The sequence below is a fragment of the Elephas maximus genome, chromosome 4, assembly GCF_024166365.1.
Source record: "Elephas maximus indicus isolate mEleMax1 chromosome 4, mEleMax1 primary haplotype, whole genome shotgun sequence".
Lineage (NCBI taxonomy): Eukaryota > Metazoa > Chordata > Mammalia > Proboscidea > Elephantidae > Elephas > Elephas maximus.
In genome coordinates this window covers 166,382,344-166,404,523 of record NC_064822.1, presented here as the reverse complement: position 1 = coordinate 166,404,523, position 22,180 = coordinate 166,382,344, and the positions used below count along the sequence as shown (strand labels likewise).

Genomic DNA, 22,180 nt, shown 5'->3' with positions numbered 1-22,180 from the left:
ACTAGTAACTCCACTCAGGTCACCCAGCCACCCGTGAAAGGGATCCAAGGATAACTGGTACCTCCCAGTCCTTACAACCAAAAACACTGGGTGCCCATGGTCCGTCTACAAAACCCACCCACCTGTACGCTCTGGGGAAGAGGGACACGCTTTCCTCAGAGACAAGTGTGGGATGATTCTCAGCCCCCTGCCATGTTCGGAGCATGACCCCCTGCTGCAGCCAGATAAGGGTACCTACACCAATCACCCCTACCCCTCTAAGACTGTAGTACAGAGCCTGTACTACACACTCGATGATTAGCTACCTGGACACCTAAGCTAAATTCATACAAGAAAAGTGAATGGACTCCTAGGCTGATATACCTGATAACAGCTCTAGCCATCTGGGGACAAGATGTCAGAGCTCCAAAGGCGAAAATAATCAAGCCAGATCACTCAAGCAACCCATTTGGGCATATCAAAACAAAACAAAGCAAGAAGCTATGACACAGTAAACAAACAAAATAAACTAACACAATAACTTACAGATGGCTCGGAGACAACAATCAATATCAACTCACGTAAAGAAACAGACCATGATCGCCTCAACAAGCTCTCAAAACAAAAGAATCAAGGGATCTTCTAGATGAAAGTGGCTTCCTGGAATTACCGGATGCAGAATACAAAAGATTAATATACAGAACCCTTCAAGACATCATGAAAGAAATCAGGCAATACACAGAACAAGCCAAGGAACATACAGATAAATCAGCTGAAGAAATTAAAAAAGTTATTCAGGAACATAACGAAAAATTTAATAAACTGGAAAACTCCACAAACAGCAACAGAAAGTCAGAGGAGCAGAGTTAAGTGGAAGGCAGAATTTGTGAACTTGAAGATAAAGCACCTGGCACCAATGTATTTGAAGAAAAATCAGATAAAAGAATTTTAAAAAATGAAGAAAACTTAAGAATCATGTGGGACTCTATCAAGAGAAATAACCCACGAGGGACTGGAGTACCAGAACAGGGAGGGATAACAGAAAACACACGGAGAATTGCTGAAGATTTGTTGGCAGCAAACGTCCCTGATATCCTGAAAGATGAGACAATATCCATCCAAGATGATCATCGAACTCCACATGAGGTAGATTTTAAAAGAAAGTCACCAAGACATATAATAATCAAACTTGCCAAAACCAAAGATAAAGAGAGAATTTTAAGAGCAGCTAAGGATAAATGAAAAGTCACCTATAAAGGAGAGCCAATAAGAATAAGCTCAGACTACTGGGCAGAAACCATGTAGGCAAGAAAGGATGACTTATACAAAGCACTGATGGAAAAAAATTACCAGCCAAGAATCATATATCCAGCAAAACTGTCTCTCAAATATGACGGTGAAATTAGGACACTTCCAGATAAACAGAAGTTTAGGGAATTCATAAAAACCAAACCCAAACTATGAAAAATACTAAAGGGAGTTCCTTGGTTAGAAAATCAATAATATCAGGTATCAACCCAAGACTAGAACAAGGGACAGAGCAATGAGATGTCAACCCAAACACAGAAATCACAAAAACAAATCAAGATTAAAAAAATGCTCAAAACACAGACACAGCGATGTTATTATGTAAAAGAAAACAACATTAAAATAATAAAGAGAGACTTAGAAACGTAGTCACAGATCTTTCACATGGAAAGAAACACAAGGCGATACAAAGAAATAAAAGTTAGGTTTAAATTTAGAAAAATAAGGGTAAATATTAAGGTAACCACAAAGGAGACAAACTATCTACACATTAAAATAAAATACAACAAAAAAATAGAGACTCAGTAGAAACAAAATCAACAACAATGAATATAAGGAAGGAACAACATATAAAGATAACAACTTAGAACAAAAAATTAAATGGGAAAAAAACTGTAAACAATGCACAGAAAAAAGACATCGAAATGATAGCACTAAATTACCCTGAATGTAAAAGGACTAAATGCACCAATAAAGAGACAGAAAGTGGCAGAACGGATTTTAAAAAATGATCCATCTATATGCTTTTATATGCTGCCTACAAGAACACACCTTAGAGTTAGAGACACAAACAAACAAAAACTCAAAGGATGGAAAAAAATATATGAAGCAAACAACGATCAAAAAAGAGCAGGAGTGGCAACACTAATTTCTGACAAAATAGACTTTAAAGTTAAACCCATCAGAAAGGAAAAGGAAGGACACTATGTAATGATTAAAGGGACAATATACCAGAAGGCTATAACCATATTAAATATCTATGCACCCAATAACAGGGCTACAAGATACATAAAACAAACTCTATCAGCACTGTAAAGTGAGATAAACAGCTCCACCATAATAGTAGGAGACTTCAACACACCACTTTCGGTGAAAGACAGGACATCGAGAAAGATGCTCGATAAAGACACGGAAGATCTAAATGCCACAATCAATCAACTTGACCTCATACATATATACAGAACATTCCACCCAACAGCAGCCAAGTATACTTTCTTTTCTAGTGCACATGGAACATTCTCTAGAATAGACCACATATTAGGTCACAAAGCAAGCCTTAGCAGAATCCAAAACACTGAAATAGTAGAAAGCATCTTCTCTGACCGTAAGGCCATAAAAGTGGAAATCAATAACAGGGAAACTTGGAAACTGAACAATACCCTGCTCAAAAAACACTGGGTTATAGAAGACATTAAGGATGGAATAAAGAAATTCAGAGAATCCAATGAGAATGAAAACACTTCCTATCAGAACCTTTGGGACACAGCAAAAGCAGTGCTCAGAGGTCAATTTACATGAATAAATGCACACATACAAAAAGAAAGGGCCAAAGTCAAGGAATTATCCCTATGACTTGAATAAACAGAAAGAGAGCAAAAAATGAAACTGTCAGCTACCAGAAGAATGCAAGTAATGAAAATCAGAGCAGAGTTAAATGAAATAGAAAACAGAAAAACAATTGAAAGAATTAACAAGGCCAAAAGCTGGTTCTTTGAAAAAATTAACAAAATTGATAAACCACTGGCAAAATGACAAAAGAAAAACAAGAGAGGAAGCAAATAACCGGAATAAGAAATGAGATGGGTGATATTACGACAGACCCAACTAAAACTAAAAGAATATCAGATAACTATAAAAAAATTCTACTCTAACAAATACAAAAACCTAGAAGAAATGAATGAATTCCTAGAAACACACTATGTACCTAAACTAACACAAACAGAGGTAGAACAACTAAATAGACCCATAACAAAAGGAGAGATTGAAAAGGTAATCAAAAAACTCCCAACCAAAAAAAGCCCCGGCCCAAACAGCTTCACCGCAGAGTTCAACCAAACATTAAGAGTTAACACCACTACTACTAAAGGTATTTCAGAGCATAGAAAAGGAGGGAATACTCCCAAGCTCATTCTATGAAGCCAGCATATCCCTGACACCAAAAACCAATAAAGACACCACAAAAAAAAAAAAAAAAGAAAATTACATACCTATATTCCTCATGGAAACCCTGGTGGCATAGTGGTTAAGTGCTATGGCTGCTAACCAAAAGGTCGACAGTTCAAACCCACCAGGTGCTCCTTGGAAACTCTATGGGGCAGTTCTATTCTGTCCTATAGGGTCGCTATGAGTTGGAATTGACTCGACGTTAACGGGTATTTGGTTTGGTATACCCCTCATGAACTTAGATGCAAAAACCCTCAACAAAATTATAGCCAATAGAATTCAACAACATTTCAAAAAAATAATTCACCATGACCAAGTGGGATTCATACCAGATATGCAGGGATGGTTCAACATTAGAAAAACAATTAATGTAATCCATCATATAAATAAAAGAATCACATGATTTTATCAAATGATGCAAAAAAGGCATTTGACAAAGTTCGATACTCATTCATGATAAAAACTCTCAAAAAAATAGGCATAGAAGGAAAATTTCTCAACATAATAAAGGGCATTTATATAAAGCCAATAGCCAACATCATCCTAGATGGACAGAGTCTGGAAGCATTCCCCTTGAGATCGGGAACCAGACAAGGATGCCCTTTATCACCCCTCTTATTCAAAATTGTGCTGGAGGTCCTAGCCAGAGCAATTAGGCTAGATAAAGAAAACGGGCATCCAGATTGGCCAGGAAGAAGTAAAAGTATCTCTATTTGCAGACGATATGATCTTATACACAAAAAACCCTAAGAAATTCTCAAGAAAACTACTGAAACTAATAGTTCGGCAGAGTATCAGGATACAAAGTAATCATACAAAAATCACTTGGATTCTTCTGCACCAGCAAAAAGAACATCAGAGAGGAAATCACCAAATCAATACCATTTACAATAGCCCCCAAGAAGATAAAATCCTTAGGAATAAATCTTATCAAAGATGTAAAAGACTTATACAAAAAAAAACTACAATACACTTCTGCAAGGAACTAAAAGAGACCTACATAAGTGGAAAAACATACCTTGCTCGTGGACAGAAGACTTAACATTATAAAAATGTCTATTCTACCAAAAGTGATCATCTATACATTTAATGCAATTTCAATCCAAATTCCAAAGACATTCTTTAATGAGATGGAGAAACAAATCACCAACTTCATAAGGAAGGGAAAGAGGCCCCAGATAAGTAAAGCATTACTGAAAAAGAAGAACAAAGTGAGAGGCCTTCTCTACCTGATTTTAGAACCTATTATACCACCACAGTAGTCAAAACAGCCTGGTACTGGTACAACAACAGATACATGGACCAATGGAACAGAATTGAGAATCCAGACATAAGTCCATTCACATATGAGCAGTTGATACTTGACACAGGCTTCAAACCAGTTAAATGGGGAAAAAACAGTCTTTTTAACAAATGGTGCTGGCATAACTGGATATCCATCTGCAAAAAAATGAAACAAGACCCTTACCTCACACCATGCACAAAAGCTAACTCAAAATGGATCAAAGACCTAAATATAAAATCCAAAATGATAAAGATCATGGAAGAAAAAATAGGGACAATGTTAGGAGCCCTAATACTGGCATAAGCAGTATACAAAATATTATTAACAATGCAGAAGAAAAACTAGATAACTGGGAGCTCCTAAAAATCAAAACACCTATGTTCATCCAAAGACTTCACCAGACGAGTAAAAGGGTTACCTATAGACTGGGAAAAAGTTTTTAGCTATGACATTTCCAGTCAGCTCCTGATCTCTAAAATCTACAAGATACTGCAAAAACTCAACTACAAAAAGACAAACAACCTATTTAAAAAATGAGCAAAGCTATGAACAGACACTTCACTAAAGATGACATTCAGGTAGCTGACAGATATATGAGGAAATACTCAGGATCATTAGCCATTAGAGAAATGCAAATCAAAACTACAATGAGATTCCATCTTACTCCAACAAGGCTGGCATTAATCCAAAAAACACAAAAAATGTTGGAGAGGTTGTGGAGAAACTGGAACACTTACAGTGCTTGTGGGAATAAAAAATGGTACAACCACTTTGGAAATCGATTCGGCGCTTCCTTAAAAAGCTAGAAATAGAACTACCATATGATCCAGCAATTCCACTCCTTGGAATATATCCTACAGAAATAAGAGCCTTTACACAAACGGATATATGCGCACCCATGTTCATTGCAGCACCGTTTGCAGTAACAAGAAGATGGACACAACCAAGGTGCCCAAAAACAGATGAATGGATTAATAAATTATGGTATATTCACAACGGAACACTACGCATTGATAAAGAACAGTGATGAATCTGTGAAACATTTCATAACATGGAGAAATCTGGAAGGCATTATGCTGAGTGAAATCCGTCAGTTGCAAAAGGACAAATATTATATAAGACCACTATTATAAGAACTCAAGAAATAGTTCAAACAGAGAAGAAAATACTCTTTAATGGTTACGAGAGGAAGCGGGGAGGGAGGAAGGGAAGGAGGGAGGGAGGAGGTGTTCACTAATTAGATAGCAGATAAGAACTACTTTAGGTGACGGGAAAGACAACACACCAATACAAGAGAGGTCGGCACAACTGGACTTAGCCGAAAGCAGTTTCCTGAATAAACTGAATGCTTTGAAGGCCAGTGTAGCAGGGGAAGGGGTTTGGGGACCATGGTTTCAGGGGACATCTAAGTCAGTTGGCATAATAAAATCTATTAAGAAAACATTCTGCATCCCACTTTGGAGAGTGGTGTCTGGGGTCTTAAACACTAGCAGCCATCTAAGATGCATCAATTGGTCTCAACTCATGTGGAGCAAAGCAGCATGAAGAACACCAAGGATACAAGACAATTATGAGCCCAAGAGACAGAAAGGGCCACATAAACCCCAGTGATTACATCAGCCTGAGACCAGAAGAACTACATGGTGCCTGGCTACAACCAATGACTGCCCTGACAGGGAACACAACAGAGAACCCCTGAGGGAGCAGGTGAGCAGTGGGATGCAGACCTCAAATTCTCGTAAAAAGACCAGATTTAATGGTCTGACTGAGACTGGAAGGACCCTGGTGGTCATGGCCCCCAAGCCTTCTGTTAGCCCAGGACAGGAACCATTCCCAAAGCCAACTCTTCAGGCAGGTATTGGACTCGACAATGGGACAGGAAAAGGTGCTGGTGAACTTCTTGGATCAAGAAGACACTTGAGACTACGCTGGCATCTCCTATCGGGAGGGGAGATGAGACGGCAGAGGGTCAGAAGCTGGCGGAATGGACAGGAAAAGAGAGAGTGGAGGGAAGGAGCAGGCTGTGTCATTAGTGGGAGAGCAATTAGGAGTATATAGCAAGGTGTATATAAATTATTGTACAAGAGATTGACTTGATTTGTAAACTTTCACTTAAAGCACAACAAAAATTAAAAAAAAAAAAAAGAGTATAACATAGTAGCTAAGAGCACAGATTCTAGAGTCACACAGACCTAAACTGGAATCCTACTCTTGCCACTTATTACTTATGTTGACCCTGAACTCAAACTTTGGTCATTGTTATTTTCAGACTGGTCATAAAAGGAAGATAAAGAATGAAATTATTATAATACACTCTATAGCTAAAGTTTCAGGCATTAGTCTACCAGAGAATCTTATAAATAAACGGGTACCCAAGTCAAATGCCTATTTAAAGAAATAACAATGGATAACAATGGATAACAGTTACTTTGTGCCAAGCATTGTGCTAAGTACTTTTTAGGGATTATTCCATTCTTTACTGCAACCCTACAAGTTGTTCTTATGTTCACTCCACAGATGAGGATGCTGAGAGGAAAACTGTTTTACCTGAGATCTCACAACAGGTAATATGATGAGCCAAGAGTCAAATCCAGGCAGTTTACCTCCAGGGACCACATTCTTAGCCAAGACAGCATTGTGTTTCCCCAGAAATAACAGAGAGCCAACTAATAAGAAACACCGTAGTAAAACATGATACATGACTTCCAGAAAGGAATGATTTAATTTGGGCGAGATCGCTAAGTGGCACTCGTATATAAACACATAATCTTAGCTCTCTTTATCATTATGAGACATAAGAGAATCAGGAGTTAAGAGCTTCATGTAGTATTAATTTGAACTAAAAACAAATGACCTAGAAGTTCAAGTTCTTATTTCACGATTCATGTGCACAATCTTATTTTAGTAAGCGTCTGCTGTAACACATTTTATAAATGCATCTAATTTAAATGTGTTTATCTGTTTCAAGATGTCTTAAGCTTGAGATCACATGAAATGGTTCTCAAGCTCTTACAGTTTCATTCTTAACGGGAAACACTATAGCTCATAAAGAACAAGTTCATAAGTAGGTCAGAACAGTCATCTTAGTTACCTAATACTGCGGTAATAGAAATACCAAAAGTGAATGGCTCTAACAAACAGAAATTCATTCTCCAACAGTTTAGGAGGCAGAAAGTCTCAATTCAGGGTGCCAGTTCCAGGGGAAGTCAGTTCTGGGGAAAGGTTCTTGTCATCAATCTTCACCTGGTCTAGGAGCTTCTCAGCTCAGGGACTCTAGGTCCAAAGGACACATTCCACTCCTGGCTCTTCTTGCTTGGTAGTAATGAGGTCCCTCTCCTCTCTGCTCGATTCTCTCTTTTGTATCTCAAAAGAGAATGCCTCAAGATACAACCTAATCCTGTAGATTGAGTCCCACCTCATTAATATAACTGTCTCTAATCATGCCTCATTAACATCATAGAGGTTAGAATTTACAACACACAGAACAATCACATCAGATCACAAAATGGTAGACAAACACACAATACTAGGAATCATGGCCTTGCCAAGTTAACACACATTTCTGGGGGACACAATTCAATCCATAACTAGGTTATAAACTCTCTTAAAAAGTGTTTTCTCCTTTTGTTTCAATCAGTTAATTAAAATTAACCAGTTATAAACACTGTGACTAGCTGACTGATCCTTTAGGGCTCAAGATGAAACTCTTACCTTGAACTTCAAAACTTTTCATCATAAACATAGCCCCAAAAAAACCTAAACTTGTTGCTGTAGAGTCAATTCTGACTCATAATGACCCTACAGGACAAAGCAGAACTGTCCCCACAGAGTGGCTGGTGGATTCGAACTGCCAACATTTTGGTCAGCAGCTGAGGTTAACCACTGCACCACCAGGGCCCTTCATCATAATACATTGTCATCTAATTTCTAATTTATGTTTCCTTTCTACTACTTTGCTATACTACCGACTCTAAGACAACTCATTTCTGTAAAAATCTGAACCCTTATGTACGTACTACAAACCTCTTGAAGAAAGGAACCATGTCTTATGTGTCTCTGTATCCCCTACAGGATCTAGCAGTATCTTACACCTAACAGACACTTGATATTTATTGCTCACTATGGATCAAGAAAAGAGTTTCTCCTTTTTTTTTTTATGGATCAGAATCAACTCGACAGCAATAGGTTTGGTTTTTTGGTTTAGGTGGTCAATAAAGATAAGCAACTAATAAAAGCTTTTCACTTGCATCTTTATTAAAGTCTTTTTCAACTTTTCATCATAAAAACTTTGAAATATAAGGAAAAAAGTGAAATAGTAAAATCAGCCAATGTATCTTCTACTTAAGATTCAACAATTGTTAACTCTAATACCTGAGGTTCTCTTTAATAAAAATAATTAAAACAAAATGTAAAGTGATATTTGGTACCCTGTTGTTAATCGCTGCATATTCTTTAAAGTACAAAAGCAAAGAAAGTTATCACTGAGAAGTATTTTTTCTCAACAGCCTAATTTTAAATAAAAAGGGCTATGAAATTATCTACTCCAAAAACTGCAATAGTTATCACAATAGAGGCTGTTCCTCTTGATATAGACCTAATTTCTAAGTTCTAAAAACTACTTTCCTTACTAAAAAGTTGAACTCTTTTGGAAATTAAATAATTTCAGTAATAAAATCTAAGATGATGTACAGCAATGTGTTTAAGATTCCCTAAACAGCAATGGTGCCTCCTCTAACCCATCCCTCTGAGTCACCAGGGATGTTTTAAAGAAACACAGACTCTTCCTGGGATTTCTATTTTATGGACCCTTCAAGATGAGCTAGCAGTGACTGTCAAGCATCATATTCATTTTTCATCTGATTTTGGGGCAATGCTCCTTCCTTAAAACAATAAAATAAAACCAAAATTTTTATTTAGATTAATTTAAAGGTTGATTTTGAGAGAGCTGAAGAGTAAAAATATATATATATAAATTTTTATATATATATAAAAACCCACTGCTGTCAAGTCGATTCCAACTCAGGACAGAGTCGAACTGCCCCATAGAGCTTCCAAGGAGCGCCTGGTGGATTCGAACTGCCGACCTCTTGGGTAACAGCCACAGCAGTTAACCACTATGCCACCAGGGTTTCCATGTATATATATATATATATATATATATATATATACACACACACACACCTTAAAGTTACTAGAGATAGTATACGATTGTTTGACTAGCACATTCAGCTTTGCACAATGGTTTCTTTATTTAAAAACATTTAGTACAATTTTTTTGAGTACAATTTAATTATGCCTCCATCTACACAACATTAGCAGTCCCTGCCCATGAAAACTAGAATCCGCGATAATACAATGCAGACAGTACAGTAAGGAAGGGACTGGTCCAATCCTACATTTGGTAGAGTGGATAAAATATGAACAATAATCAAATATTTATTACACAACAATTTTTAAAATCAATTAGTATCCTCATAGAAAGAAACGGTCATTTAACCAGAGGTATGAAGCTCCTGAACAGTTAGGGTGAAAGAAACAGGTCCACAGATAACGATTTTTAAGCAAAAATAAGACTGAAGCTGCCCTAGTTAAAAAAAAAAAAAACTACTTTAAAACCACATATAAAAGATCATAATAAATGTGGGATACTAAAAGACTACTAAAAACGTTCAGTTAAATCCACTTTGGAGAGCAGTCACCTGGGAAAGTAGAATATTGTGACAAGAAAGACAGAAATGCTCTCTCTCTTCAATAGCCCGAGAACCAGGCATAACATATGCGTGTATATGAGCACGTGTACACACACACATAGTTATAAGCCAGTACATCTAGCCAAGGGCATCTGTCTTAGAAATACCTCTCAAACAAATATTCTTTGCCAAAAAAAAAAAAAGAATATGTTTGAAAAGAGTGCCCATGTTCAGATAATCATCCATTTTAATTCAATCTGTGATAAAGTAAAAAGACTATAACAAGGTTTGGCAGGGATGTGGAGAAACTGTAACTGGTGGAAGTATACATTGGTACAATCACCCTGGAAAATTGTTTGGCACTCAACAAACTGTTAAGCAAAAAATAAAATGACTGTTTTTGTCAGGTTCAGACTTTTCAAGAACAATAAATCAAAATGGCCATTTGTGCCAAGCATAAACCTTGACAGAACAAGAGGGGGTTTTCAAAGTGTTCTAACCTCAGAGACTTTCCAAGTGAAACACCTTAACACTGAAGAATGTTTCTGACTCACCATACCAGAACCACCAATTCCCACCAGACAGGTATACCTGTGAAACCAACAGCAGAAAGAACACTGCTTTGTAAAACCCTTTCTTCAATTAAGGACATCTCTAAGACACAATCATAGTAATTTCCCTACTGGAAATCCCTGACTCCCTTTAAAAACCCCATACTTGCACTCCTTGAACAAGCTCCTAGTTTGGATTCACCCTGTTGATGAACAGTATCTCACTCAGTAAACAGTTAAGTCTAATCCACTCAATCAAATTTTTCTTTTGACAAAATGCATACACTTAAAAAAAAAATGCATACACTATAATCTAGCAATTCCAGTGGCACATACAAGAATGATCATGGCAGTACTCTACATAGCAATGAAAAATTAAAATTGCTTCTATGTTCAACAACATAGATGTATCCCAAGAGCATCATGTTGACAGAGCCAGAGAGTACGTAACATATGATTCATTTAAATAAACTTCAAAAACAGGCAGAATTTTTCTGAGATTCTGAAGGACAGGACAGTGGTCACGCCTGGAGAGAAAGAGAGTGAGTAATAAGTGGGAAAGTACACAGAATTAGTAATGTTTTATTTTGTTTATCTGGATGTTGGTTACATGGGTGTGTTCACTGTGAACATTCATCTAGCTGTACATTCAAGATATGTGCACTATTTTTTATGTCTGTTATATCTAAATGTTTTTTAAAAAGCATGTAATTTAAAAATTAAATAGAAAACATTTTTATTCTCTAAATGTCCTCTTAAGATGCTTTGTAGCATCCCTGCAGAGATTCCAGAAAGAAAAAAGGTTAGGGAACAGAAGCTACTGCTAAATGAACACTCAAAAAGGAAACTTAACAACTCCGTAAGTGCGCCAATGGCTTCCACCATTAGTACATAAGTCTAAACAGTAACTTCAAATGCCAGTAAGTTATAATAAAGATTTATCAATTTCAACATTTTTTCAAACTTTGTATTTGGTTAAGTTTATTCAAGTAATACTTCATAAAATCTTAATAGTTCATTCTGTACTGGCTTAAGAACTTCATTTAGCTGCAAAAAAAAAAAAAACAACTGTACACTTTCTAAAAGACTCTGTTTTACTCTCATATTAACTATTTAACTCTCATATTAACAAAAACATCAAAAACCAACAGAAATCGGTTTTTGGAAGCATAAAGCCTGACTAGGAGTACAGATGTCCAATCAGGTATAGTGAGGCTACCAGACATACAAGTAAATTTTTATTTACCAACTCTTTATCTTGATATACAACAGGTTTCACAAATAAAAATTTTTATCTGTTCTGTAGCTGCTGTTATTAATACTCTTCTCTGGGGCCTTCAAATAATAACATTTAAAAAGTCAAAAGCTACAAATAATCTGAAAATTATAACTACAACTCATCATGTACTACTGTGAGCTTGAAATAACTCTAGGAAAAAAATGCACTGATAACCTTTAATAGGGTATGCAAATCTTGAAAATACTACTTCCATAAGGATTTCTTTATTTTGGAAATGTTGGTTTTTTGTTTTTTGTTTTCCTTGAAATTATCATGATACTCTTCTCAAAAATCACATTTAAAAAATGAAGCTTTGGGGGAGAAGGAAAATAAGAAACTTTAAATATAATGGCTAAAACGTCAAGGTATTCATTTCACTGTCATGCAGCAACAGAAAACAATTTCATGTTTTTAACTATTAAAACAATGTATGAGCATCCCTCTAGCCCAAAGTCACTAACCTGTTATTTACCCCAAACTCGAAGTCACATTTAAGATACATACGCTGCTAACAGAACAGGACTGCAATCAAATACAATGTACGCTAGATCAAGAAAGGGTGAGAGAATAAGAAAGATGCACTTCAATATTAGCTTATAAAAAAAAAAAAAAAGACTAACAACAGTACCTTTTCCATTATTTTTCCTCCAATTCCTCTAGGTCACCACTGTTTAAGAGAACTTTCTGTGATGACAGAAAGCTTCTACATGTGCACCGTTCAATATAGTAGTACTAGCCATAGGTGGCTATTAAGCACTTGAAATGTGACTGGTGCAACAAAGGAACTGAATATAATTTTATTTAATTGAATTTTGAATAGCCATGTGTGTTCCACCACATATCTGTTGGTTTGTCATACTCTGGTGGCATGCGTGTTACTTTGATACTAGAATCTTTGCCACCGAAATTTCAACACCAGCAAGGTCATCATTGGTGGATAGGTTTCAGCAGAGCTTTCAAACTAACAGACTATGAAGAAGGGCCTGGCAAACTACTTCTGAAAAAAACGGCCAGTGAAAATGTTATGAATAGCAGTTGAACACTGTCTAACATACTTTGGGAAGATAAGCCCCTCAGATTGGAATGTGCTCAAATTATGACTAGGCAAGACATGCCCCCTCAAAGTAGAGTTGACCTTGATGATGCGGATGAAGCCCAGATCTCCGGACCTTCATTTGCTGATGTGGCAAGACTCAAAATGAGAAGAAATAGCTGAAAACATCTATTAACATTCGGAACGTGGAATGTACGAGGTATGAACCTAGGAAAACTGGAAGTCGTCAAAAATGAAATAGAACACATAAATGTCAATATCCTAGGCATTAGTGAGCTGAAATGGACTGGTATTGGGCATTTTCAACCAGACAATCATATGGGCTACTATGTCAGGAAAGACAAACTGAAGAGGAATTGCATTGCATTTATCATCAAGAAGGACATTTCAAGATCTATCCTGAAGTACAGTGCTGTTGGTCTAGGTCCATACACCTACAAGGAAGACCAGTTAATACGACTGTTGTTCAAATTTACACAACAATCACTAAGGGCAAAGATGAAGAAATTGAAGATTTTTACCAACTTCTGTAGTCTGAAACTGATCAAACATGCAGTCAAGATGCATTGATCATTACTGATGACTGAAACATGAAAGGTGGAAACAAAAAGAAGGAACAGCAGTTAGAAAATGCAGCCTTAATAACAGAAGTGACACCAGAGATCTCAAGACAGAATTTTCCAAGACCAATGACTTCTTCATTGCAAATACTTTTTTCGACAATACAAATGGTGACCATACACATGGACCTTGCCAGGTAGAATATACAAGAATCAAATTAACTACATCTGTGGAAAGAGATGATAAAAAAAAGTTCAATATCAACAGAACAAGGTGAGGGCCCTCCATATGCAAGTTCAAGTTAAAGTTGAAGAAAATTAGTAACAAGCCCACGAGAGCCAAAGTATAATGTTGAGTATATCCCACCTGAATATACAAACCATCTCAAGAACAGATGTGACACATTGAACACTAATGACCGAAGACCAGACTAGTTGTGTAAGGGTATCACACATGAAGAAAGCAAGAGGTCATTAAAAAGACAGGATAGAAAGAAAAGACCAACATGGACGTCAGAAGAGACTCTGAAACTTGCTCTTGAACATAAAGCAGGTAAAACAAAAGGACGAACTGATGAAGTCAAAGAGCTGAACAGATTTCAAAGGGCAGCTTGAGAAGACAAAGTAACGTATTATAATGAAATGTGCAAAGACCTGAATTTAGAAAACCAAAAGTGAAGAACATACTCAGCATTTCTCAAGCTGAAAGAAGTGAAGAAAAAATTCAGGCCCCGAGTTGCAACACTGAAGGATTCTGTGTGGAAAATATTAAACAACACAGGAAGTGTCAAAAGAAGATGGGAGGAATACATAGAGTCACTGCACCAAAAAGAATGGGTCGACGTTCAACCACTGTAGGAGGCAGCATGTGATCAGGAACCAACGGTACTGAAGGAAGAGGTCCAAGCTGCATTTAAGGCACTGGTAAAAACAAGACTCCAGGAATTGAGAGAATACCAATCAAGGTATTTCAACAAAGGGATGCAGCACTGGAAGCGCTCACTTGTCTAAGCCAAGAAATTTGGAAGACAGCTACCTGGCCAACCAACTGAAAGAGATCCATATTTGTTCCCATTCTCCAGAATGGTGATCCAACCAAATGCAGAAATTATTGAACAATATCATTAATATTACACATAAGTAAAATTTTCCTAAAGATCATTCAAAAGCAGTTACAGCAGCACATAGAGTATTTCCAGAAATTCAAGTTGGATTCAAGAGAGGCTGGAGAACAAGGGATATCACTGCTGATGTCAGATGGATCTTGGCTGAAAGCAAAGAACACTAGAAAGATGTTTACCTGTGTTTTATTGACTATGCAAAGGCATTCAACTGTGTGGACCATAACAAACTATGGATAACGTTGCAAAGAATGGGAATTACTGAACACTTAATTGCGCTCATTCAGAGCTTGTACTTAGACCAAGAGGCACTCATTCGAACAGAACAAGGGGATATTGCGTGGTTTAAACTCAAGAAAGGTGTGCATCGTGGTTGTATCCTTTCACCATACTTATTCAACCTGTATGCTGAGCAAATAACCTGAGAAGTTGAACTCTGTGAAGAAGAACATGTCCAGGATTGGAGGAAGACTCATTAAATACCTTCGATATACAGATGACACAACTCTGCTTGCTGAAAGTGAAGAGGACTTGAACCACTTATTGATAAAGATCAAAGACTACAGCCTTCAGTATGTATTACACCTCAACATAAAGAACACAAAAATCCTCACAACTGGACCAATAAGCAAACATCATGATAAACGGAGAAAAGATAGACATTGTCAAGGATTTCATTTAACTTGGTTTCACAGTCAACACCAATGGAAGCAGCAATCACGTATTGCATTGGGCAAACCTGCTGTAAAACATCTCATTAAAGTGTTAAAAAAACAAAGATGTCACTTTAAGGACTAAGATGTGCCTGACCCAAGCCGTGGTGTTTTCAGTCACCTCCATATGCATGGAATAGATGGGCAATGAATAAGAAAGACCGAAGAAGAACTGACGCCTCTGATTCATGGTGTTAGCGAAGAATACTGAATGAATATACCATGGACTGCCAGAAGAATGAACAAACCTATCTTGGAAGAAGTATAGCCAGAATGCTCCTTAGAAGCAAGGATGGAGAGACTTCATCTCACATACTTTGGACATGTTATCAGGAAGGACCAGACGCTGAAGACAGACACCATGCTTCGTAAAGTAGAGGGTCAATGAAAAAGAGGAAGGCTTTCAACAACACAGACTGACACAGTGGCTGCAAACAATGGGTCAATCGTGCTAGTATTGGAGGTTGGTCATTTATGTTATTTATGTAACTTCATGGCCTCAAGGATGGCTTTTTAAGTACTTAATCCTCAACTAACCACACACTCTTTTGAATTGGCTCTTGGTGAACTGAAAGATAAATATTCAAAAGAGATAACTTAAATCGATCAAAATTTAAGATGCAGAACATAAACATTCACTTAAATCATCAACGTTGGACCTCATAAAGACTTCCTACCTAATAGCAATAAAAACAAGACTTACAAGTCAGGTACAAACCAAATTTTAGCAGCCTATCACAGGACCAAGATTCTGACTTCAAAAAGCATAACTAAAGCCAATTTAGTTTTCCATACACTTGTTTAGTAAATAAGATGACTTTGGAAAAGTAGCAAATAATGCATACTCACAATTGATTATGGCAGTCATTGGGAAATATGTGTAATATTACAATTCATATAGTTTATTTCAAGGGAAGTAAAAGTACTTTTAGAAAGAGTGATCTTTTTTTAAGGCCTGTATTTCTATAGAGGGTTTAAACCTGGAAATTTTTCTCTTCTTTAACAATTCCAACATACAGCTGTTAGTAAAATTAATAATCCTCCAAATTCCTAAGAACCATCTGTTGGTCTCTCAAGCCAAATTTTAAAAAAGATTTGCAACTCATTCAAATATTCTTATCCAAAAAAACAGTTTTAAAATACTTTAAAACAAACATATGTCAAAACACCTCATTATATCTCACAAACTTATCTTCTCACGTTGGTAAAATCCAGCAGGTTAAACACAAAGAATATCATTGAAGTCTATGTTCTACAAAGCCATGGAAGAAAAGAGGTAATAAGAATGTATTAAAGACATAATGTTGTAAGTTTAACTGGTCAATAATTCATTGACAAATATGAAAAGAATATTTAAGAAACATGATCAATTTCATCCTAAAATCTATACTTTGCTAAATATTACAATCTAACATACTCATTTGCTCAAGTGGCATGTTTATTTTATTAAGTGCTTAAACTACAAATGAGATGGTATGTCAACTGTAACCAGAATATTCACGGTATGCTTGAAAGCATTTGACTTTGTATTAATTCAGAAGATGAAACAAGAGGAATAAAGAACTCATTACTTTTACCATTTCTTGACATAAAAATGCATATATGCACTTTGTATTACTTAGAATATATGTTTTTCCCAACTGACTCTGAATTAAGCCTTACCTGTTTTGTTGACTTTTTTATGCCATTAAAAATCTTCCAAGCTAGCCCACTGCCACCACTCGCAATGTGTCGACCGACATCGAATTCTCTGGTGACAGGATTTCCCATTACAGCACTAGTAACGTCAGCTGTTACTTTTGTAACAGTACTCTTCAACTTATTAAGCATGGACTCCATGGCTGCAGTATTAGGTAGTTATAGTTACCTAAAAACACAGGGGAATAAGGGAGGACTGATCATTTGTTTTTACACGTTTAAGCACTTAATATTATTTAGTCCGAAAAGCTTAATATCCCAAAACAACGAACAAAATCATCCTACACAAATGAAGGGCATATGCAGGTTTTCTTATCAGAGATCTAAAATACTTGAGTGCAAATTTAAGTCTAGGAACCAAATTGTTCATTTCAACCTCAGTTCTCACAGACTAGGAGGAAAATAAACGAAAAAACCCACTGTCATCAAGTTGATTCTGACTCATAGTGACCCTACAGGACAGAGTAGAACTGCCCCACAGGGTTTCGAAGACTATAAATCTTTACAGACGCATACTGCCACATCTTTCCCCATGGAGTGGCTGGGGAACCGCCGACCTTTTGGTTAGTAGCCAAGCACTTTAACCACTTCACCACCAAGGCTCCTTAGACCAGGAAAAGATGATATATACTCACCCTTGATACTGACATGAAGTAAGAAAATGAGGGTTACTCAACTGTATAACACAGACCCATCAAAGATTTAAAAGTAGTTTAGAAGGTCTGAATCTTACTTCACACTAAAACTAATCATATAAGACCTGATGCTATACTAAACAATAAATTCTTACTTTATAAAGTTATTATTAATTATTAAAAGAATAATCGCTGTTTAAAGATGAGACCATTTAAGATATTTTCTAAAAGGAAAGCAGAACTGATGGCAAATAGACAATAAAACATGCACAAGCATAAGGCCATAAAATATTTTAAGTTTTACACAGTTTTGTTATTAATGATTAGTTGTTCCTAACAATGAATTACTCATAATAACAACTAATTATTAATAATTGGTAATTGCTCATAAGCTTAATAATCAGTAATTATTACTAATGATTAGTAATTGTTAGGCTTTTCTCATTTGGTAAATTAAGAAAGACTAAATTTCCTGCCTAAAGATAGCTTTCTTCAAACTAGAGCTCTCATATTTCTGGAATAGCATTAAGGCTTTTCAGGGGATATATGGGCATGGATGGTTTTAAGGTAGCAGTTTCTAATGTGAAGTCAGGTCAAGAATTCAGAGAGAATTAGAGCAGTTATTAGGTCCCATACTAGCTTTTGTTATTTAATGCACTAAGCATATATACTGCCATATTATAGTTATCAAGATTTTTAAAAATTTTTTCAAAATAGTTTTTTTTAATCCTATACATTTTATTTTATATACTTAAAAATATTATTCTAACTTCTGGCCCTAATGGAGGAACAAAGACTGAATTTGCCCTCTCATCTTACACAATTAGAAAAATGGGCAAAACGTATGAAGCAAATGGTTTCAAACACTGGAAACAGGCAGCACAGGCTTGTGATCCCAGTGAGAAGAAAATTCACGAGGTGAACCCTACGATCCAGCCAGCTTTCTGCTTGGAGTCACATTCCACACCAACTTGCACGGGGCAGAATTCCAAACTGCAATGTCCCAGAGTTGAGAAGACAAACTGGAATTCAGGGAGGCTGAGCTGGCTGGAAGTGCTAAAATAGAACTTCAAAGGGAGCTACACTGAATATGAGCCCCAGAAATTTGCATAGCAGTCCCCTTGATGCTTTGTTAAATGCTAAGATATGCCCCTATAATGTGAAATTCTACCAGGCAGGAACAACTAGAAGAGAGCTGTGAGCTGACTAAATCCACAGTTCACATGGGACTACAAATCATTCAGTTTGATCACTAAAAGAATTCTGTAGAAACCCCAGAAGGACGATGACTTAGAGCTATTCTAAACCTGCCCTAACAAACTAGAAAAAACCCTCAAATGACAAAACTGAACTGTGAGTTAATTAATGGCCTACCAGAACAAAACTCAGTGCTCAGGAAAGAAAAAAATATATATATGAGATACCAAACAATGTAACATTCACAATGTTGAGCATGTAATCTATAATAGTCTGAACATAACAAGCAAAAAAAAAAATGTGCCCTATAATCAAGAAAAAAATCAGTCAATAAAAGCAGACCCCAAAATGATACACTACGGAATTCCAAAGCCATTAAAAAGCTATGTGTCCAAGTATTTAAAGGAAAATGTAACGGGAAAAATGGAATATGAATTTCCAAATAGAAGGAAAACAATATCAGATACAAAGTTGGATCTACAAAAGGAATGGAGACAACTGGAAATAGTAGTTATGTGGATATACAAAAGACTACTCATGCTATACAATTTTAAAAGATAACTGACCATTTAAAGCAAAAATAATAAAAATGTATCATGGGGTTTATATGGAGAAGTAAAACATGACAAAAACAGCACAAAGGATAGGAAGGGAGAAATGGAAGTATATTTTTGAGAGATTCTTACAGGATATGTGAAGTGGTATAATATCATTGAAAAGTAGATCATGGTAAGTTAAAGGTACATATTATAAACCCTTGGACCCTGGTGACGCAGTGATTAAGCGTTTGGCAGCTAACCAAAAGGCTGGCAGTTTAAATTCACCAACTACTCCTTAGAAACCCTATGGGTCAGTTCTACTCTGTCCTATAGGGTCGCTATGAGTCAGAATTGACTCGATAGCAACAGGTTTTTTTTTTTTTTTTTTTGGTTTATCTTAAACCTTTCAGTAACAGCTAAGATAATAAAGACGTATAAATAAAAAGTAAATGTGGCTGTCACTGGGTGCCATCGAGTCAATTCTGACTTATAGAGACCCCATGTGACAGCACAGAACTGCCCCATTGGGTTTTCTTAGCTATAATCTTTGTGGAAGCAGGTTGCTAGGTATTTCTCCTGCAGAGTCACTGAATAAATTCGAATCACCAGCCTTTTAGTTAGCAGATGATGCACCACCAAACCAAACCAAAAAGCCAAACCAAGCTGTCTTCAAGTCAATTATGGCTTATAGCAACCCTACAGGGCAGAGTAGAACTGCCCCATACAGTTTCTAAGGAGCAGCTAGTGGATTCGAACGCTGACCTTTCAACTAGCAGCCAAGCTCTTAACCACTGTCCTTAAAAAGTCACTTGTAGAGATAAAATGGAATCTTAAACTCAATTAAAACAAAAGGAAAAGGAAGCAGGAAAAGAGGAAGAAATGAACAAAGAACAGATGGGGCAAATAGAAAACAATAAGAATATTTAAAACCAACCATACCAATAATTATATTAAGTGTAAATGATTTAGAATTCTAATTAAAAGGCAGAGACTGTCAAACTGGATTAAGAAAACAAGACCCAACTACATGCTGCCTAGAAAAAACCCACTATAAATACAAAGGCACAGATGACTAAAAAGTAGGAGGATGGGAAATACACATCAAGCTGAAGTGACTATACCTATTCCTCAACTACCATCTTGTTATCCGACATTCCACATTTACAATAGTAAAAAAAAACTACTGGCTATTTTGTGCATTAACAACATACGTCTGGCACTAACAAATACCAAGGTGTGAAACGAAGAGTAATGCTGGCTGTAATGGTTAAGGTTATGTGTCGACTTGGTTGCGCCATGATTCTCAGTGGTTTGGCAGTTATGTAATGACATAACTTGGCAGTTACGTAATGATATAATTTGGCAGGTATGTAATGACACAGTCATCCTACATTTTCCCATAACACTGATCTTCACAGAATGACCGGGTCTTTGGAACTTAACCATGTCAATAAGTGAAGAGTAGGTGTATATTAATAAGAGACAGAATAGTTAGGCTTCAAGACAAAGAAGGACATTTCATAATAATAAAGCTGTCAATTCATCAAGTAGACATAACAATCCTAAATATGAGAGCTTCAAAATAAATGCAGTAAAAATGGACAGAACTGGAAGAATAATCAAATCCACGGTTATCACTGGAGACTTCAACACTCCTTTCTCAGTAACAGACCAAATAGACAATCTCTAAGGATGTAGATTCGAATGACCCTATCAAACAATCTGACTTAAACCCTAATCACTGATCTAAAACATTTCACTTGACAACAGCAGAATGCATTCTTCCCACATGCACAAGGAACATTCACTAAGATAGACTACACGTTGGGCCATAAAACAAGTCTCAGCCAATTAAAAAATACAGAAATCAAATAAAATATGTTCTTTGGCCACAATGAAATTAAACTAGAAATCAGTAATACATAAATATCTGGAAAAACTGCAAATATTTAGAAATTAAACAACACTTCTAAATAATCCAAGGGCCAAAGATGAAATCACAGATAAAATTTAAAAGTATCCTGAAGTGAATGAAAATGAAAAATTCATGAGATGCAAATAAAGCACTGCTTGGTGGGATGTTTACATTAGGAAAACAAGAAAAGTGCAAATTAATGATTTGCACTTTGATTTGCAATTTGATTTGAATTGTGTCCTCAAAAAAATATGTGCTGTAAATCCTAACCCCTATACCTGTGGTTATAATCCCATTTGGGAATGGATATCTTTGTTATGTTAATGAGTGTATTAGTGTAGGGTATGCCCTAACCCTCTGCTGCCCAGCGGTACATAGGCAACCATGAACTTTTTCAGCCTTGGGTTTACTGGGAAGCTGCCGTACCACTGACGGTGAGTGCTGCCACAAGGCAGGGGCCTTTTGTGACTGTTTGACGCTGAAGAAACAGGCA

At 36.4% G+C, this 22,180-nt stretch overlaps 1 protein-coding gene across 3 annotated transcripts in view; it reads right to left on the bottom strand.

The window, feature by feature from the left end:
- Positions 1–22,180, bottom strand: part of SCYL2 (SCY1 like pseudokinase 2) — an 89,993-nt gene that overhangs the window by 55,162 nt on the left and 12,651 nt on the right. For all 3 annotated transcript variants that reach the window (XM_049884143.1, XM_049884141.1, XM_049884142.1), the window contains exon 2: positions 17,366–17,570. In XM_049884143.1, coding sequence (XP_049740100.1) covers positions 17,366–17,542 — 177 coding nt within the window. In that variant the 5' untranslated portion in view covers positions 17,543–17,570. The remainder of the gene's footprint in view (positions 1–17,365; positions 17,571–22,180) is intronic.